Raw genomic sequence first — 15,550 nt, 5'->3', positions numbered from 1 at the left:
TCCCAAAGTGTATGTTCCTTGGACAGAGCCTTGCTTGGGGGCCAGGACACTGAGCTGCTGCTAGTCCACGAGTGTGGTCTTAGGCAGGTCACTTATCTGATCTGGACCTTGGTTACCTCTTCCAGCGATGGGAGTAAACATGCCTGAACTGTCTATCTCCTAGCATGGTTGTTGGAATCAAACATCAAACGTGAGAATGAGGTTGAATTCAAAGCAAGAAAGGCCACAGGTGTTATGTAAATGTGATGTAGGGAGAGCGTGGCTCCTCTCGGTGGAATCAAAGAATGGAGCGCCAGGCACTCCTGTGCTTGGTGCCAACTTTCTGCTCTCTCTCCCCAGGCCAACAGATCACCCAGGGGCAACAGGGAAACAGAGGCAGCAGGGGACTCAGGCTGGGACTCCTGACTGGCACAGGGAGTGCCTCAGGCCAGTAAAGATTTTCTAAAGGCGGCATAGAAACTGGGGGGTGGGGGTGGGGGTGGGGAACTATCTAGTGGAAGAAAGGGGGAGCTCAGAGAAAGCCTTATCTCAAACCAAACCCTCAGGACTCCTGAACAGGTTGTCTAGTCCCAGAGGAGGAGCCCCAGAGGGTGATCTCAACCCCACTTGCCATCTCCCATTAAACAAGTGAAAAACCTTAGGCCCTGTCATAACTCAAAAGCTCAGCCACTCTACCCACTCCATCCCAGAGACTGTCCAGATGGTGACCTTTGATAGTGTGTGAAGAGCAGGGTCCTGAATGGTTGAAGCCATAAGGATGGATGTGCTTATGTGGCCACAGTGGTCCTTCCCTGATCTCGGATGCCTTGCCCCTTCCCCCGTACCACTGTGTCTTCAGGATCCTGGGCCTCAGAGACCACTCAGCCCACAAAAAAAATGTAGTGAGCTTTCAGGCCAGGCTGTGCAGATAAACCTGAAGAGGAATGTGGGTATGCTTAATAACCACTCCTTTCGGGTAGGTAACCACAATGATTTATACAACATTGGTTCAGTAACTTTTTAACAGCCTTGGGTGGAAAGCATAACCTTATGACAGGGCAGTGAAGCCCCAGGCAGCGGCAGAACCAGGGAGAGAACACAGGCCTACCTTGTTCTTGCCCCACATGGCTACTTTTCCAGCCTGAAGTCCTTCAGTGATGACCCTGGGGTGGGGGAAATATAAGCCAAGGCCATAGGGATTCCAACCTGGTCCCAAGGGAAGGTTGAGGGGAGGGGCAGCCTGGAGTCTAAAAGCCCAAAGTTCCCTCCCTGGCGTCATGTGCTTGTGTCAGAAGAACTCCAGAGAGATCCTTTAGGCCCAAGCAAACTAGGTCACCCAACACTCCCAGTTCTCCAAGAACCTGAAAATTTGGTGGTGGGGTGGGGGAGGAATAGGCCTGAACCGGCTCCATTTTAGCGTCAGGCTAATAACGGAGGCGCATGGGGGCCAGGGCTAGAATTCCCCTTCCCTCAGAAAGCGTGGCCGAGCTGGGGCACACTCCACCGAAGCCACGCGAGTGGAGCTCCCTCCCTCCCCCGGAGCGCCTAGGTCCGCGGGCCGGAGAAGCCCTTCTGGGTCTGACCTGTGGCCGCGGCGTCCCTCGACCCCGGAGAGCGGATTGGCTCCCTCCCGGCTCGCAGCGGGTCCGCGACGCCCGCTCCCGGCCGGCTTCCTCCGCGGCTGTGCGCGGGGCGGGCGGGGCTGGCGGTGAAGAAGAGACCGCACCGCCGGGTTCTAAGGCGGGGCGGGGCGGGGCGGAGTGGGGCGGGATACCCGCGGGCGCGCCGGGGACCCGCCGAGGTGCTCCGAGGGGACCGGGACGCGCCAGGTGAGACGGCGCCGGCTCGCAGGGCTCAGGTCGGGGATCTGTCCGGTCCCTGGCGAGGGTTCGGCTAGTGCGGCCACTTGGACAGCGAAAAGGGCAAGTCTGCCGGGGCTGGGGTGTGGGCGGGAGGCCGAGCGGGTGCGGGGGGACCGGGGAGGACCCCCAAACTCTCCACACCTTCGGAGCTGGGCTCCAAGACCAAGAGGATAGATCAATGCCGGCAGACCAGGCCAGGCGTCCAAGCGAGGTCCTCGTCCTAAGACCCTGAAAGAGTCTGTGGCACCACCCCTCCCCGCGCAGGGTTCCTCGTGAGCTCTCGGGGTCTCCCGCGCTCGAGGCCCGCTCGAGGCCCGCCCGCGCCCCGCCGGTCCCCGGACTGCATCGCTAGGTTTGTGCCGGAGCCGCCCGGGGTTCTGGGCAGGGGGCAGGGGGCAGGAGGAATGGGGGTCGGGGGGATGGCTGCGGAGGGGACGGCTCTTGCGCGCCGTCCTTCCTCTGTCCCAGGCCGAGGACGGGAGGCAGCGCCTCGGAGCCTCGGGTGCGGTCTGAGAAGGTTGAGAGCGACTTGCAGGGGTGGGCGGGGAAGCACCCGGGACCCGGTTTGTCCGGTCGAAGCCGGGTCCTTCAGTGCATTAGGAGAAGAGTGGGGTGGGAAGCGGGCTCTGCCGAGAGAAAGGCAGTGCGCTTTCGGGGACAGAACGTCTGGACCCGGTTCCCGCCCTAATCCCACCCCCAGGAGCGCTGCTTGTGAGGTTCCACAAGGACGAGGCGAGCTGCGAGGGCTGCCACGCACGCGTCGTTTGCGAGACGCGAAGGTAGGAAATGGTGGTCCGGGTGTGAGTGGCGGGGATGAGGCTGCTGGGGTCGGTGCGGTCGGAGGGTTTTGAAGGGGACGTTAGAGTGCCGCCACTGCCCCGCGGGTTCCCGCGTCCACCCAGGGCAAGTTTAGATCAAGTGGGAGTTCCTCAAAGGGAGCTTGATAAGAAATTAAGAGGAGGGCATCCATAAATGCCACTAGGTTTACAGACACGGACTCCTTATCTCGACTTACCTGGAGCCTAGATAGTTTGACTTGCATGATTCAGCACCCCGGGGCTCCTTACTCACCCCAGCCCTTACTGGGTACTCCTGCCTCAACCCACTCCTCAGATCTTCTATTTCTTCAACCCTTAATTCTTTCCTCGGTGCAACAACACACATACACATGTCCACACGCCTTCTTGATGAGAAGAGGCTGGGACAGGAGTGCCTGACAGGGTCCCTGTAGCCAGCCAGAGCTGTAAACTTTGAATGGGATCAACCCCAACCAAAGAAACAAAATATTACATTCTAGTAGCTGTGTATCATCAATCAGAGCTCGTGGCAACTCCAGCCATGTCACCCATTCCCCCTCCTTTGTAGAGAATTAGGAGTCTTTCTGGGTTCCAGAAGATGGGGGAGGTGGGCAGAGGGAGGCTACAAGAGGGGCCACAGAGCACTAAGAAAGCATGTGACAACTTTGAATGCTGAAGACCCTGTACTAGGCTGAATTTTCTTAAAGATGTGTAACTTTATTTCTTGCCCACCCCTCATACACACACAGGAACCCCACTTCAACCTGAGATAGGTAAGGGTTAGGTAACTGTGTCTGAAACACAACTGAGCATTAGAAATGCTTCAGTATTTTAAGGGAGTTCAGAAAGGGAAAAGAGTGGCCCTCCCTTCTCCAGGCCAGGGAGAAAGCGTGGGGATTGACCCAACCCATTGAGAAAGCACTTCAGTTTTGTCACTGGGGCCTCTGACTGAGGGCTTGTGTATCTAGGTCTTTATGTTACTGAGAGCTACTTTCTTTTTGTGTCAATATTTATGTTTACGTGAAATTGTAGGTGTATGTCTGACTGTATCTTGTCTTATTTATATGAGTGTCCGTTGTGTATATCCGTCAGTCGTGGTGGTGAGCTAGGGGAGAAGTGAGTGAAGACTGACAAGAGATTTTTCTCAGATTGGAAGAAATTCCACTGTCAGAACCTCCTTGGCAAGCCAAGGAGGAAGATGTTCCCGAGGGAAACTACAAGCTTTGTAGGAAAAGCAGGATGGCTGGGCAAAAAGACTTTCATTTCAGTCCCACCACTTCATGCAGGAGGCCTGTTACCTTAATAATTAAAACTAATTTTGGATCAGGGTCATCCAAAATTAACTTTAGATTAGGCGATGTAGATTAAGGAAAACCGAATTCATTAAGTTAAGCAAGAAGAAATTAAAGAAGATGAATTTTATTCCCAACTATCTTTTTTCTTTAGTCATCTTAAATAAATATTCTGGAGAATTGGAAATAAGTTAACATTGTTCTTTTGTACTTAGAGAGCCTTTTGTTAGTGTTTCTTTGAAGCACTGTGTTAATAGAGATGAGCCATTCTTGTAAAATATTTTATAACCTCCCATTAAAATATATGTAGGAATAATGCTAACATCTAACGCTAACCCAAATACATTACATTATTATCTGCTTATATTGCAAATATTTGTTTTTGAAATTTTAGCATATAACATGTATTCATAGTATCAGTAAACCTGCTTTATCTTCCTACCTTATTACCCAAGATATTCTACATTTTATAGCCTTTTCTAAAAAATATAGCCTTCCATCACAATTGTAATGGCTTCAGTCTAGGTGTCATTGATAAAAAGTTGTTAGGCCAATAAATAAAATAAATATCATATCACATATTATAAAAGATAACTTAATCCACACGTTCTTATTTATCTTTAGCTAGAGTTGAAATACATGTTTCAGATTCAGTTAAACATGAACACTCATGCTTTGGATTCCAACTATTGGAAGAGGCCCTCTGAAAATTTTGTGAAAGCACTAAAAATGAGCAGGGTTGGTCAAATCCTTTCCTGCCCAATCCTTAGCCCTATATTTGTGACAATTAATGTTGAATGAGAGTTTAATACTGTCTAGAGCACAGAGGGAGCATAGCTCCCTCTTGTGTGTGAAATAGAAGATGCTACCGGCAGGGAGAGGAACTCATTCATATATTCGTTCATTCAACCCATAGACTATTAGTATATGCTACATGCAGGGGATTCAAAGATGGAGATTAGAAGCTAATGGGGAGATTGATATTCAAATAATTATAATACAGTGTAATTATTGTGATCGTGGAGGTATATTCAAAACGCAATCAGAATATTAGAGGTGGGAACATCCACACTGGCCCAATGGTTTCAGAGGAAAATTCACAGAGGGGGTAACATGAGCTGAGACTTGAAGGGTGAAAAGGTGTTTGCTAAGGGGTAAGAGCATTCCAGGCAGAGGAAATAGCCTGTACAGAGGCATGAAGACTTGAAAGAGCATGTCAGATTCAGGGAGAAGTCAATAATTGAGTATGGCTGGAGATTAGGCTGGGCCAAAGATAGAGATGCAATGGTAGATGAGATCAGATTATAGGGGATTTTGTATGTGATTGTGAGGTTAGACTTTACCTAGAGCAAAGAAGTAAAATGATTATATTTGCTTGTTAGAAAAAAAAATGTTCTGCCACCAGGCAAGATAGAATGAGGCTGAACTAGGGCAGTAGGGAAGGAAATGCATGGATGGCTTCAAGAAATGTTTAGGAGGTCAGATGGTCTAGCTTTCTGATTTATTTTATTGGTACAATGGTGATGCCACCAAAGAGACAAAGAAAACAGAATAAAAAGCAGAGCAGAGACAGTGAATTCAGTGTGGGACCTGTTAAATCCGAGACATCCATGTGAAAGCCAAGTGAAAATGTCAGTGCGGTAATTGGACCTTTTGTGTTTGGAGCCCAGGTAAGAGGTCTACCTGGAAACATAGATTTGAGATGCATCAGCCATGGGAATAGATGAGTTTACCTAGGGAATCAGGAAGAGTGCTAGAAGAAAAAAGCCAAGACAGGCTCCTGGGAAACAGAAATATGTCAGAAGGAGGAAGGACTAGCAAAGGAGCCACAAAAGGAATGGCCAAAGGCAGGAGACCCAGGAGAGCATAGTATCATGGAGGCCCAAGGAGGACAAGAAAGAGGGAAACTTCCACAATGCCAAATACCACAGGGAGGTCAAGAAAGATGAGAAGTGAAAACTTCTCTTTGGATTTAGCATGTGGTAATCTAATGGAGAAGTCAGAGACTTTTCAGAGAGAGAGAAGCCAGATTGCAATGGGTTGAGGAGATAAAACAGTGAAAACACCAACATAGTCTATTCTTCCAGAAAGCCTGGCTGTGAAGAGGGGAGAGTGGGATAAGGCAGGAGCTGGAAGGAAGTAAGAAGTTCAAGGGAGAGAGTCCCTTCTCTTTGTGTTCCTAAGATGGGAGAAATTAACACATATCCTTGGAAGAAGGAGCCAGCAGAGAAAGAGAAGCTGAAAAGTTGTAAAAAAGAAAGGGGATGACTAATGAGAAAGGTGGTAGTGAAGGCAGACAGGATTGGAGTGAGAGTCCAGGAGGAAAAGAGATACCCGTTCCTCTGGAATGGAAGAATTGAAGAGTTAAGAAAAAAAGCAAAACTCCACATGAAAACTGAGACTCAGAGGTTATGTGATTTGTCCAAAAGACAGGATTAAAAGTTCAAACTGTCTGTCTTCACACTATGCTACCCCCAGAGATAGCATAGGAGGTGGCCCGGCCTAGGAGAAGAGTGGAAGGCTGGGAGTCTTCCACAAGGTATTATAGAAGAATCACAGAATTTAGAGCTAGAGGGGACCTGGAGATCATCATATCCAATTGCAGATGAGGAAACCAAGGGCCAGGGAGGTTGTCATTTGACTGCCCAATGTTTTAAAATTAGTGAAGAACTAGAACTGGACCCAGAACTGATTCTAGCCCAGGGTTCCCTCCAAGAAGGATTGGACAGAGAGATAAGTGGAGTAATAAAATGTCCCCTGTTTCCCATCTATTGATGTCACTCTGTTTCAGGTATTATTCTTAGCACTTTACACACACAATCTTGTTTCATACTCACAATGACCCCGCAAGGTAGACATTATCATTCCTATTTTGTAATAAAACCAAGTCTCTGTAGGGGCCAAATAACTTGCAAGAGGCAGAGGCAGAATTCAGACACAGAGCTGCACAACTCCAAACTTATTGTTTCACTGCATCGCTTAACAAGACACTACCAGGTCAGACTGTAAATAATGGAGCCTCCCAGGCAAACCAAGGCCCCAGTGCAGATCGCACACAGGGATATTGGTAGAGCTGGGTTCATCGACTGTAAGATGAAGTGAACTCAATTTTGTTTATTCTAGAGTTGCCAGAGCAGGAGCCAGGGTGCCTGAGAAAGCTGGACAGACCGGTGCGAGGAGTGCCAGGACTGGGAATGTAGTTGGATTAGATACTTAGCAGAGCTGTCTGGCTTTTGTTCCTTTGGGGACTGAGAAGGAAAGCCAACTTGTTGTAATCTGTACCATCTTTCACCCTTATGCCTTCACTTGATAGTAAACATAGGTCTTTTTATGTCCTGTGATCTGTCTGATTGTGCTGGAGGCCTGAGAAAGATAAAAGAGAATTATATTTCCTAAGACAGTCCCAGAGGAAGCAGAGAAGCCTCGAGGGTGGTTGTGGCCCTGATTTAGGGGACCTACGGGTTAGGAAAGGAGCACGGGGCAACAGAGACTGATTGCCAAGACCCTCGTTCCCTCACAGTCAAAACGTATGGAGATGAGGGCTCCTGGGTGGCTCAGTCATTAAGCGTCTGCCTTCGGCTCAGGTCATGATCCCAGAGTCCTGGGATCGAGTCCCTCATCGGGCTCCCTTCTCGGCAGGAAGCCTGCTTCTCCCTCTCCCACTCTCCCTGCCTGTGTTCCCTCTCTTGCTGTCTCCCTCTCTGTGTTAACAAATAAAAAAAAATCTTTAAAACAACAACTACAACAACAACAAAAAACGTATAGAGATGAATGGCAGAGGGGCAGCCGAATGGCAGGAGCGGTATCATCTGGTGAGATCCAGAGATGAGGGACGCGGTCTGGTTTATGCTCTGCTGTATCTTCAGCACTAAGAACAGTGCCTGGCACCTAGACATACACATCTATTGTCCTACAGCATACGCCTCCCCTGCACAACCCCAGCAAAATGGCTACTTTGGGACACACATTCCCCTTCTATGTGGGCCACAAGCCGATCTTCCCAGTGGACACCACCTTGGCCGTCGTCATTGCCATCTTTGTGACCGCACTGGTCACCTTCATCATCATCCTGCCTGGCATTCGGGGCAAGATGGTGAGAAACAAGCCCAGCCCTGGAGACCCCAGCCCCAGAGAGATCTTGGCCTCAAGGTGAGGGGGCCAGACTCTCTGGCTACAACCAGATTCAGGAAAGAGACTCCAATCCTGAGAAAGTGTCACCCACTCGCACCCCCAGGAGGGAGTTCCCTACTCATTGATTCAATGGATAATAATTGAGCACCTATTACATGCCAGACACTTTGGTCACAACTGACCAAGTGACCTCAGTTTTAGAACACCCCCCTACCACCACCACACACACCCAAGTCTGGAAAGACTAAGGGTGGATTTGGAAGGAGGATGTTCCTTCTAAACCCACCCACCCTGTGACTCAGAGGCTGTTCTGGCTGTTGCGGGTGGTGACCAGCTTATTCATCGGGGCTGTGATCCTGGGTGAGTATAATCCTGGTCAACTGCCTCTGTCCTATCTGGTTCCCTCAGCAGTCAGCCTGTCCTCTCTGTGTTTCCTCATGGCATCTTCTGCTTCGGGAGAGGGACGGGAGGAAGGGGCATAAGCAGACTCTCACCAAAGGAAATCTTGGATTCTGACCACTTTATTCATCTTGGGCAAACATACTGTTGCCAAACTAACCATGAGCCAGACCCTGAGCTAGTTAACAGATACACAGTTATGAGCAAAACAGACCTAGACCCCGTGTAGCTTTCCTTCTGACTCTAACCCAGGAATGCCTGGACCTTCCTGAGTTCCCATATGTCCAACTCCCCACCCCAGCTGTGAATTTCAGTTCTGAGTGGTTCGTGGGCCAGGTCAGCACCAAGACATCATACAAAGCCTTCAGTTCCGAACGGATCAGCGCTGATGTGGGGCTGCGGGTTGGTCTGGGAGGAGTCAACATTACACTCAAAGGTGAGGGATGGCTCTTACCTGTGAGGGAGGAGAAGATTCTGCTGTGTCTTTGGGATCTAATTGGGATCTACAGGATGGGGGGGGGTGGTAGGAAGGGATATTTCCGGAGACTGAGACCAGCTCCTGTCCCTCTGCCCAATGTGATGAGCCCCTACCCAGGCAAATGCCCACTCTGGTCCTTGGGTTCCTGCTGAGCACAACTGCCCTATTCCCCAGGAACCCCAGTGCAGCAGCTGAATGAGACCATCAATTACAATGAGGAGTTCACCTGGCGCCTAGGCAAGAACTATGCTGAGGAGTATGCAAAGGCAATGGAGAAGGGGCTGCCAGACCCCGTGCTCTACCTGGCTGAGAAGTTCACCCCGAACAGTCCATGTGGTCTGCATGGCCAGTACCGCCTGGCGGGACACTACACCTCAGCCATGCTCTGGTGAGGGTGGGATGGAGGCCCTGCTGGCCTAGACCCAGGAATGGAGTTTCTACCCATCTTTCCTCCACCTATGTGGAAATCCCTGGTGGGACAGGGTGGCACCAGTCCCACGGTGCTTGGTTGGGAAACCTATAGGCAAAAATCCCTATCTCACATCTTTGGGGTATTCTTGGGTCCCTGAGCCTCCACCTGGGCCCTTCCAAGTAGAGGTGTCCAGGCCAGCCTTCACTGGGTCCTGGCTCTCCAGGGTGGCATTCCTCTGCTGGCTGCTGGCCAATGTGATGCTGTCCATGCCTGTGCTGGTCTATGGTGGCCACATGCTGCTGGCCACAGGCCTCTTCCAGCTGTTGGGACTGCTCTTGTTCTCCACGGCCACATCACTCACACCACCCTGTGCCCTGCACCTGGGTACTGCTACGCTGCACACTCACCATGGGCCTGCCTTCTGGATCACATTGACCACAGGTGAGGTGCAGCCCTGAAGACAGACACCGGAAGGCTTAGGGCCAGGGACCACCATATTAGTGGGGGTTAAGGATCTGCCTCTGGGGACCAGGATGCCTTTCCTCTCATTAAAGCCCCATCCCTCTTACATCACTCATCTCTGGGTTTTATCTCCCCAGTTCCACCTGCCTCCCCTCCATAGATGCCCACTCCCCGTGTCTTCTGTCTCTGTCATTTCCCTCATCCCCTAACTCTCTCTTCACCCAGCTCTTTCCTAAATCTTCCAGTCTTATGTTCCTGCCCACTTCCCCCAAACACTCTTCTCTGTGCCCCCCATTCCTTCTCTTTCCCTGCCTCACATAGCCTTAAATTGTCCTGCAATTTCTTCTCCTCTTCTCTCATGCCCTTTCTCATGCCTCCTCCTCTGTGCTCTGCCCTTCCCCCAGGTTCTCTGTTTTCAGAGTTCTCTTTTCTCTCTCTCTCTCTCTCTCTCTCTCTCTCTCTCTCTTCTGAGATGTAATGCAAAGAGCACTGGGCTTAGAGTCCAAACCTCAGGACAACAGAGCCACACCAGCCATATGACCCTAAGTCCGTCACTGCTCTGAGCCTAAGTTGCCCTGAAACAGGGATACCAGCGATTCTCTTTGAGTTGTTCTGATGCTCTTGGGAGAAGATGTCCTTGGGAGGACATTACTATCACCAAGGCGGAACACCTGCTGTCTCATTCCCAGGACTGCTTTGTATGCTGCTCGGCCTGGCCATGGCAGTGGCCCACAGGATGCAGCCCCAAAGGCTGAAGGCCTTCTTCAACCAGAGTACGGGGAAGGATCCTTCACTGGAGTGGAATCCTGAGGAAGGGGGACTCCTGAGCCCCAGATACCGGTCCACAGCTGAGGGTCCTGAGCCTCAGGACATTCCTCTGTCAGAGGCTTCTTCTGAGGCATGGTGTAAGGAGGAGCATCACAGAGAGCCTGACTGTGCCCTATAAGGTTCTTCTCCCTGGTGGACACCTGGACTTCTAATCTGGTTGCAGGTCTCACTGGAGCCCCATAAACCTGCCAGAACTGACTGCAGCATGGGTTGAATCCAATCTGTCCCCAGCCCCAATCTGCAGGTGGAGTAGGAAAAACAGCCTCTTTCTATTGATGTAAAAACAAAAACAAAAAGCCCTAATATGCTAAACAGACATTGGGGCTGCCTATCAACCCTGTCTCCATGTTAAGACCAAGCAGGTGCTGCCCATTTCTGCCCAGCAACCCTGCCTTCCCTTGATGCCTCGCCTCTTTGAGGGGCCATTTATTGAAACTCAGCTTCATCTATATATTGTGTGTGTGTGGGGGGGTTACTGTGTGATTCCCATGGAGTCCCCCTCATCCCTCTGTACCTCTTATTTTCCTTTTTCCTGGGTCCCTTTTGTTCTTCTTTTACTTGTGTGATCTCCTGATACAATGAAAGCCCTGGGCAGCAGAAGAAACCAAACTTCTTGTCCCAGGTCTAATATTAACAAAGTGTGCTACATTATCTTTAAGCTTAAGCTTCAATTCTCAAATTTGCCCAATAAGATTGTAGGTCTTGCCAAGGACCTAAAAAAAAAAAATCCCAGGATTTACATTTTTATGCCTTGCTGACAACTACCTTGGCCCTTGGACACTACCTCTTAGTTAGTGAATAAACTGGAGTTAGTAAATGACCTCAGGAATGCCATTCCCTCCCACTCAGCTGAGCCAATGGGAGGTTGACCTGTCTGGTCACTGCTACCTGCCATCTGCCTGGGGCAACTCAGGAAGATGCTGGCTCCGGAGGGTTCTCCTTTGGGCTCACTAGAGGGCGCCCCTCTCCCAGAGCTTTGTGGCAAGACAGAGCAAATGCTTCCAACCCAGGGAAGTCGGCCGAGGACTCATATTCCCCAAGCTTGGAAAAGCCATTGAATGTAATAGAAACAAGTTTAAGAAAAAAAGAAAAAGAAAAAGGATTTATTTACAGCTCACCTTGGGAGACCCTTTTTCCCCGGGCGCAGGCGTGTGGCACGTCTGAGGCCGCCTGCTTTTCCCTGCGCCCGCGGCGTAGTGACCCTCCTGGAGCTAGCTCTCCTGGCCTGAGCCCAGCAGGTATTGCTACCCGGCCTGCAGGGGGCCGAGGCGGGGTTAGGAGTCCGAGGTTGAATAACCCTCAAAGGTTAGTACTAGTCGTTAAGTCCAGGGCTCCGAACTGCTTATGCAGTGGGTTGTTCAGGATGAGAGACAAGTTCCTTTTCGCCTGGCTACCACAGTCCTTGACACTTCCGTCCAAGAAGGTGCGGAGAGCGCTGGGTCGAGAGTAGTGGAGACTCACCACCGCCACTCCGAGGAGGAGGCACAGGATGCCTGCGGCGGCGCGGACAGAAAGAAACAGGGTAGTCAGGGCTCCAAGCCAGAACCTGGCCTGCCCCCCTCCATCTCCTGGGGGCTACCCCTAGCATTTCCTCCCCCAACCCACACGGCAGAAAGACCTCTAATATGGATTACGTGATACATGAGTTCATGCGCTAACTGGGGCAAGCCACCGAACCCTTCAGAAGCCCCTGGCCTCATCTGTAAAATGGGCATAACTGCCTGCTTCTAGGAACTATTAAGAGGAGCAAATTAGATAATATATGTGAACTCATTTTGCAAACGGGAAAAACACACATCAGCTCCCACGCCCAGCCTCCCAGAATCCGCCCCCTTGGTCCTCACCGGTGGCCAGGGTGACCCAAAAAGCGGCGCCGTAGTGAGTGACGAGCGTGGAGGAGCCGAGGCGGAGCGGGCAGAGCGGCACGCGGGAGATGGAGGCGAAGGCGAAGATGGAGAAGAGCGTGAAGGTGCCGGTGGTCATGAGCGCCAGGCCTCCGTAGAGCGGGACCGGCATGGAGAGCAGCGCGTTGGAGAGGAGCCAGAAGCAGAACGCCACCCTGCGGAGGGGACCCGCCGCACTGTGAGCTGGCTTTCCCCAGCCTCGCTTGCTCTGTGTCCCTACCCCAGAACGAAAGCCGGCGCTGGGACGGCGAAGGCGCAAGGGAACCTTCCAGCCGAGTAGCCGACTCCCAGGCTTTGCTGGGGCTCTCTGGGTTCCGACCGTCTGAGCAGTAATTCTCACTCCCCGCACCATAGGGCTGTAACTATACCTCATATCCTCTGGCTCACACGCCCCCGCCCCGACACTCCCTCACTCACAGGTGCCTTCCCTCCAGCGCTCACCACAGCGTGGCGGACGCGTAGTGTCCCGCCAGGCGGTACTGGCGGTAGAGCCCGCAGGGGCTGCTCGGGGTGAACTTCTCCGCCAAGTAGAGAACTGGATCCGGCAGCCCCTTTTCCAGGGCCTCCGAGTACTCCTCGGCATAGTTCTCACCCAGACGCCAGTTGAAGTGCTCGTTGTAGTCTATGGTCTCGTTCAGCTGCTGCACCGGGGTCCCTGCGAAGGGAGGGCGGCCGGGGTCGTGGAGCTGCGCACAACCCGGGACACCGAAACTAAGCTAGCGCGCGTAGGAAAGGAGAGGTGTGAGAGACATGAGGTTTGGCAGCGGTTGCGGAAAACACGGATCCGTGAGAAATAAAAACTCTTCGAGCCCGTGGGGTCGGAGATTTCCTCCAGCTGCCCCTGCCACACACCCCCCAGCCATGGGGTCTGCCAATCCAGAAGTTCACTTTGCCCCAGCCCCCTCACCTGTGAGTGTAATATTAATTCCCCCCAGGCCGACGTGGAGACCAACGTGAGCGCTGACCCTTGCTGCACTGAAGGCCTTGTAGGATGTGTTGGTGTTCATCCCACCCACTGACCATTGTGCGCTAAAGTGCACGGCTGTGGGGAGAGACACAGTGTGGGGGGAGGGTTAGGGAGAGCATTGGGGAGATGGAATGAGGAGAGTGGTGATGGCAGGTAGGACACTGTGCGGAGAGATGGAGGGTCTATAGGTCCAAGGTGGTATATACGGTAAGGGTGGAAGAGTGGGCACTAGAAAGAGCTGAAGAATGGGAAGAAAGAGCAGGAAACAACCCCCAAATCTCCATTTTCCCAGGTGCCCTCTGCCCACCTCCATCCTCACCCCAGGTCCTTTCCCCATCTGCAGCATCACACACTCACCCACAATTTCCGCGCCTATGAACAGACTGAGAAGAACTCTCACCAGCCAGAACCAGCGCTGCAGGAACAAGCACCTGGGTCAGGTCTGAAAACTGCCCAACTAGAGTCCCCAAGACCTCCCTTGACCCCATGCCACCTAGATCTTTAGTGCCCCTGCAACTGTACCCTCTTGCCCCACACCCTTTTCCGAGTTACATTCCTGACGTTTTAAAGCTAAAGTCTGTCTTGCTTTTTGTGCAAATCCCTCTGAGCCACTGGCATTTCTGATGTTTTCTAGCCATGCACTTCTGCCTCCCTAGCCCCATTTCCCAGTCCACCCTGCAACCTGGCTCCCTGCCTGGTGTTGTCATATCACCTTCACTCCCCCAGCTATCTGGCTCCTGGTCCTGGTCTTGCCAACTACTCAAGTCACTACTATGATGAGGCTCAGTGAGTCCAGAAGTACCAGGCTGGGGTCACCACCCCTAGGAGAGCGCAGCCCCAGGGTCCTGTCATAGAGGAGGTAGGAATGCAGCCTCTCAGATATTCCTAGGTGCACCAGTTTCCCAAGGCAACCGACACAGATGGAGACTCAGGGAGGCCAGGTACTCCTAGACTGGAAAAACAACTTAGGTTCTGGGAGAAGGGGGGGTGGTCCAAGGACAAGTACCCAGTCTGTTACAACTTCGAATCATTTGTGGGAGTCCCCGAGTCCTTAGGATGGGAGCACCCATACACATGCATCTCAACCCAGCACACTAGTGAAACACAGCATTCTCAGCTCTTGGTCCACTGGTCATCACCTGAAGGCTAAGATTGGAGTGCAGCCACAGTCTGAGGAGAGCAGGGAGACTCTAGCAGCATGTGAAGACTAGAATTAGCCCCAGGATTACTGGACTGGGCACCCACTCGCCGCAGCAGCCTCCTGGATGATTCAGGTGGGTTCAGTCTCTAGAATGTCTTATACGGGGCCTACCTCTCTCCCAGTCCCCGGGCAGGGAGCGGTGCTGGCTGCCCCCAGACTTCTGGGTCTGCTCCACCTATGCTCCTCTGGTTCAGCGTTTCGTCTGACTATTCGTGGAAGCCCTTGTTACAGTATTACCTGTCCTAGGTCTTCCAGAGACAAGCTGCCCATGACCCTCAAGCCCTAGCATCTAGCACCCCCTTACCGAGTGACCACGGATCCCAGGCAAGATGAGCAGGAAGCTGGCGGCCAGGGCCAAGAACACCAGAATGACGATGAGCAATGGGACGCTGTAGCCCGGGGCATGCCAGGGCTGGGGGTAGAAAGGCAGCTCGCCGTTCCACAGAGTCATGCTGCAACTGTGCCAAGCTGGGTCCGCTGGAGAGGGAAAAGTGTGAACCTGGCAACCGAGCCCAGGTCCCACTTCTCCTTAGCCGGTCCCCTGTGTTCTTGGACAGGACTTAATGGGCTGGTCAAGTCTGAGTTGCTCAACTCGCCCCTAAGGAAGCGCAGCGGCTGGCTGCCTTCAAGTGCTCTGGGTTGGCCCAGGCAGGGTTGGGTAGGCGGGAGAGAGAAATTATTTCTCACTGGCTATAGCCAGTTACTTTTACGGCTCTGTGTTTGGAAGTGTGCAGGACCTGGAGCCCTTTTATAGCAGCCTGGGTAGGTCGTTGGGTGGATGTCAGGGCTTGGCAGCTGGGTGCGGTTGGGAAGAGATCTTGCAAATGGAAGGTGGAGG

At 52.1% G+C, this 15,550-nt stretch overlaps 2 protein-coding genes across 5 annotated transcripts; one reads left to right on the top strand and one right to left on the bottom strand.

Annotated features, from left to right (window-relative positions):
- The first annotated feature begins 7,876 nt into the window (after positions 1-7,876).
- On the top strand, positions 7,877-10,758 carry DUOXA1 (dual oxidase maturation factor 1). Of its 2 annotated transcripts, XM_027571116.2 has the most exons (6): positions 7,877-8,023; positions 8,364-8,421; positions 8,762-8,896; positions 9,113-9,326; positions 9,574-9,791; positions 10,502-10,758. In XM_027571116.2, exons 1-6 carry the CDS (start codon positions 7,877-7,879, stop codon positions 10,756-10,758), a joined length of 1,029 nt encoding a protein of 342 aa, XP_027426917.1. The 2 variants fall into 2 exon arrangements, with proteins under 2 accessions (XP_027426917.1, XP_027426918.1); XM_027571117.2 differs by lacking the exon at positions 8,762-8,896.
- DUOXA2 (dual oxidase maturation factor 2) lies at positions 8,625-15,442 on the bottom strand. Of its 3 annotated transcripts, XR_003515784.2 has the most exons (7): positions 15,017-15,442; positions 13,869-13,926; positions 13,452-13,586; positions 12,986-13,199; positions 12,485-12,699; positions 11,759-12,133; positions 8,625-8,914 (listed from the first exon to the last, which is right to left on the bottom strand). XR_003515784.2 is itself a non-coding variant. In XM_027571114.1 (6 exons), exons 1-6 carry the CDS (start codon positions 15,161-15,163, stop codon positions 11,940-11,942), a joined length of 963 nt encoding a protein of 320 aa, XP_027426915.1. In that variant the 5' UTR covers positions 15,164-15,442; the 3' UTR covers positions 11,720-11,939. The 3 variants fall into 3 exon arrangements, 2 of the variants coding, with proteins under 2 accessions (XP_027426915.1, XP_027426916.1); XM_027571114.1 differs by lacking the exon at positions 8,625-8,914 and having other exon boundaries at positions 11,720-12,133; XM_027571115.1 differs by lacking the exons at positions 8,625-8,914; positions 13,452-13,586 and having other exon boundaries at positions 11,720-12,133.
- Between the last annotated feature and the right edge of the window lie 108 nt (positions 15,443-15,550).

The sequence above is a fragment of the Zalophus californianus genome, chromosome 6 (genome assembly GCF_009762305.2).
Source record: "Zalophus californianus isolate mZalCal1 chromosome 6, mZalCal1.pri.v2, whole genome shotgun sequence".
NCBI lineage: Eukaryota > Metazoa > Chordata > Mammalia > Carnivora > Otariidae > Zalophus > Zalophus californianus.
This window is presented reverse-complemented; position numbering and strand designations above follow the sequence as displayed.

Bases quoted from the DNA above. Each gene is read 5' to 3' on its own strand.
- DUOXA2 (XM_027571114.1), bottom strand. From the start codon at position 15,163: ATGACTCTGTGGAACGGCGAGCTGCCTTTCTACCCCCAGCCCTGGCAT. The intron at 12,700-12,985 runs GTGAGCGCTGGA...TCCCCTCCGCAG, and splicing joins TACGCGTCCGCCACGCTGTG to GGTGGCGTTCTGCTTCTGGC. The intron at 12,134-12,484 runs GTGAGGACCAAG...GCGCCGCCGCAG, and splicing joins TTGGGTCACCCTGGCCACCG to GCATCCTGTGCCTCCTCCTC.
- DUOXA1 (XM_027571116.2), top strand. From the start codon at position 7,877: ATGGCTACTTTGGGACACACATTCCCCTTCTATGTGGGCCACAAGCCG. The intron at 8,897-9,112 runs GTGAGGGATGGC...CCTATTCCCCAG, and splicing joins AGTCAACATTACACTCAAAG to GAACCCCAGTGCAGCAGCTG. The intron at 9,792-10,501 runs GTGAGGTGCAGC...TCTCATTCCCAG, and splicing joins CTGGATCACATTGACCACAG to GACTGCTTTGTATGCTGCTC.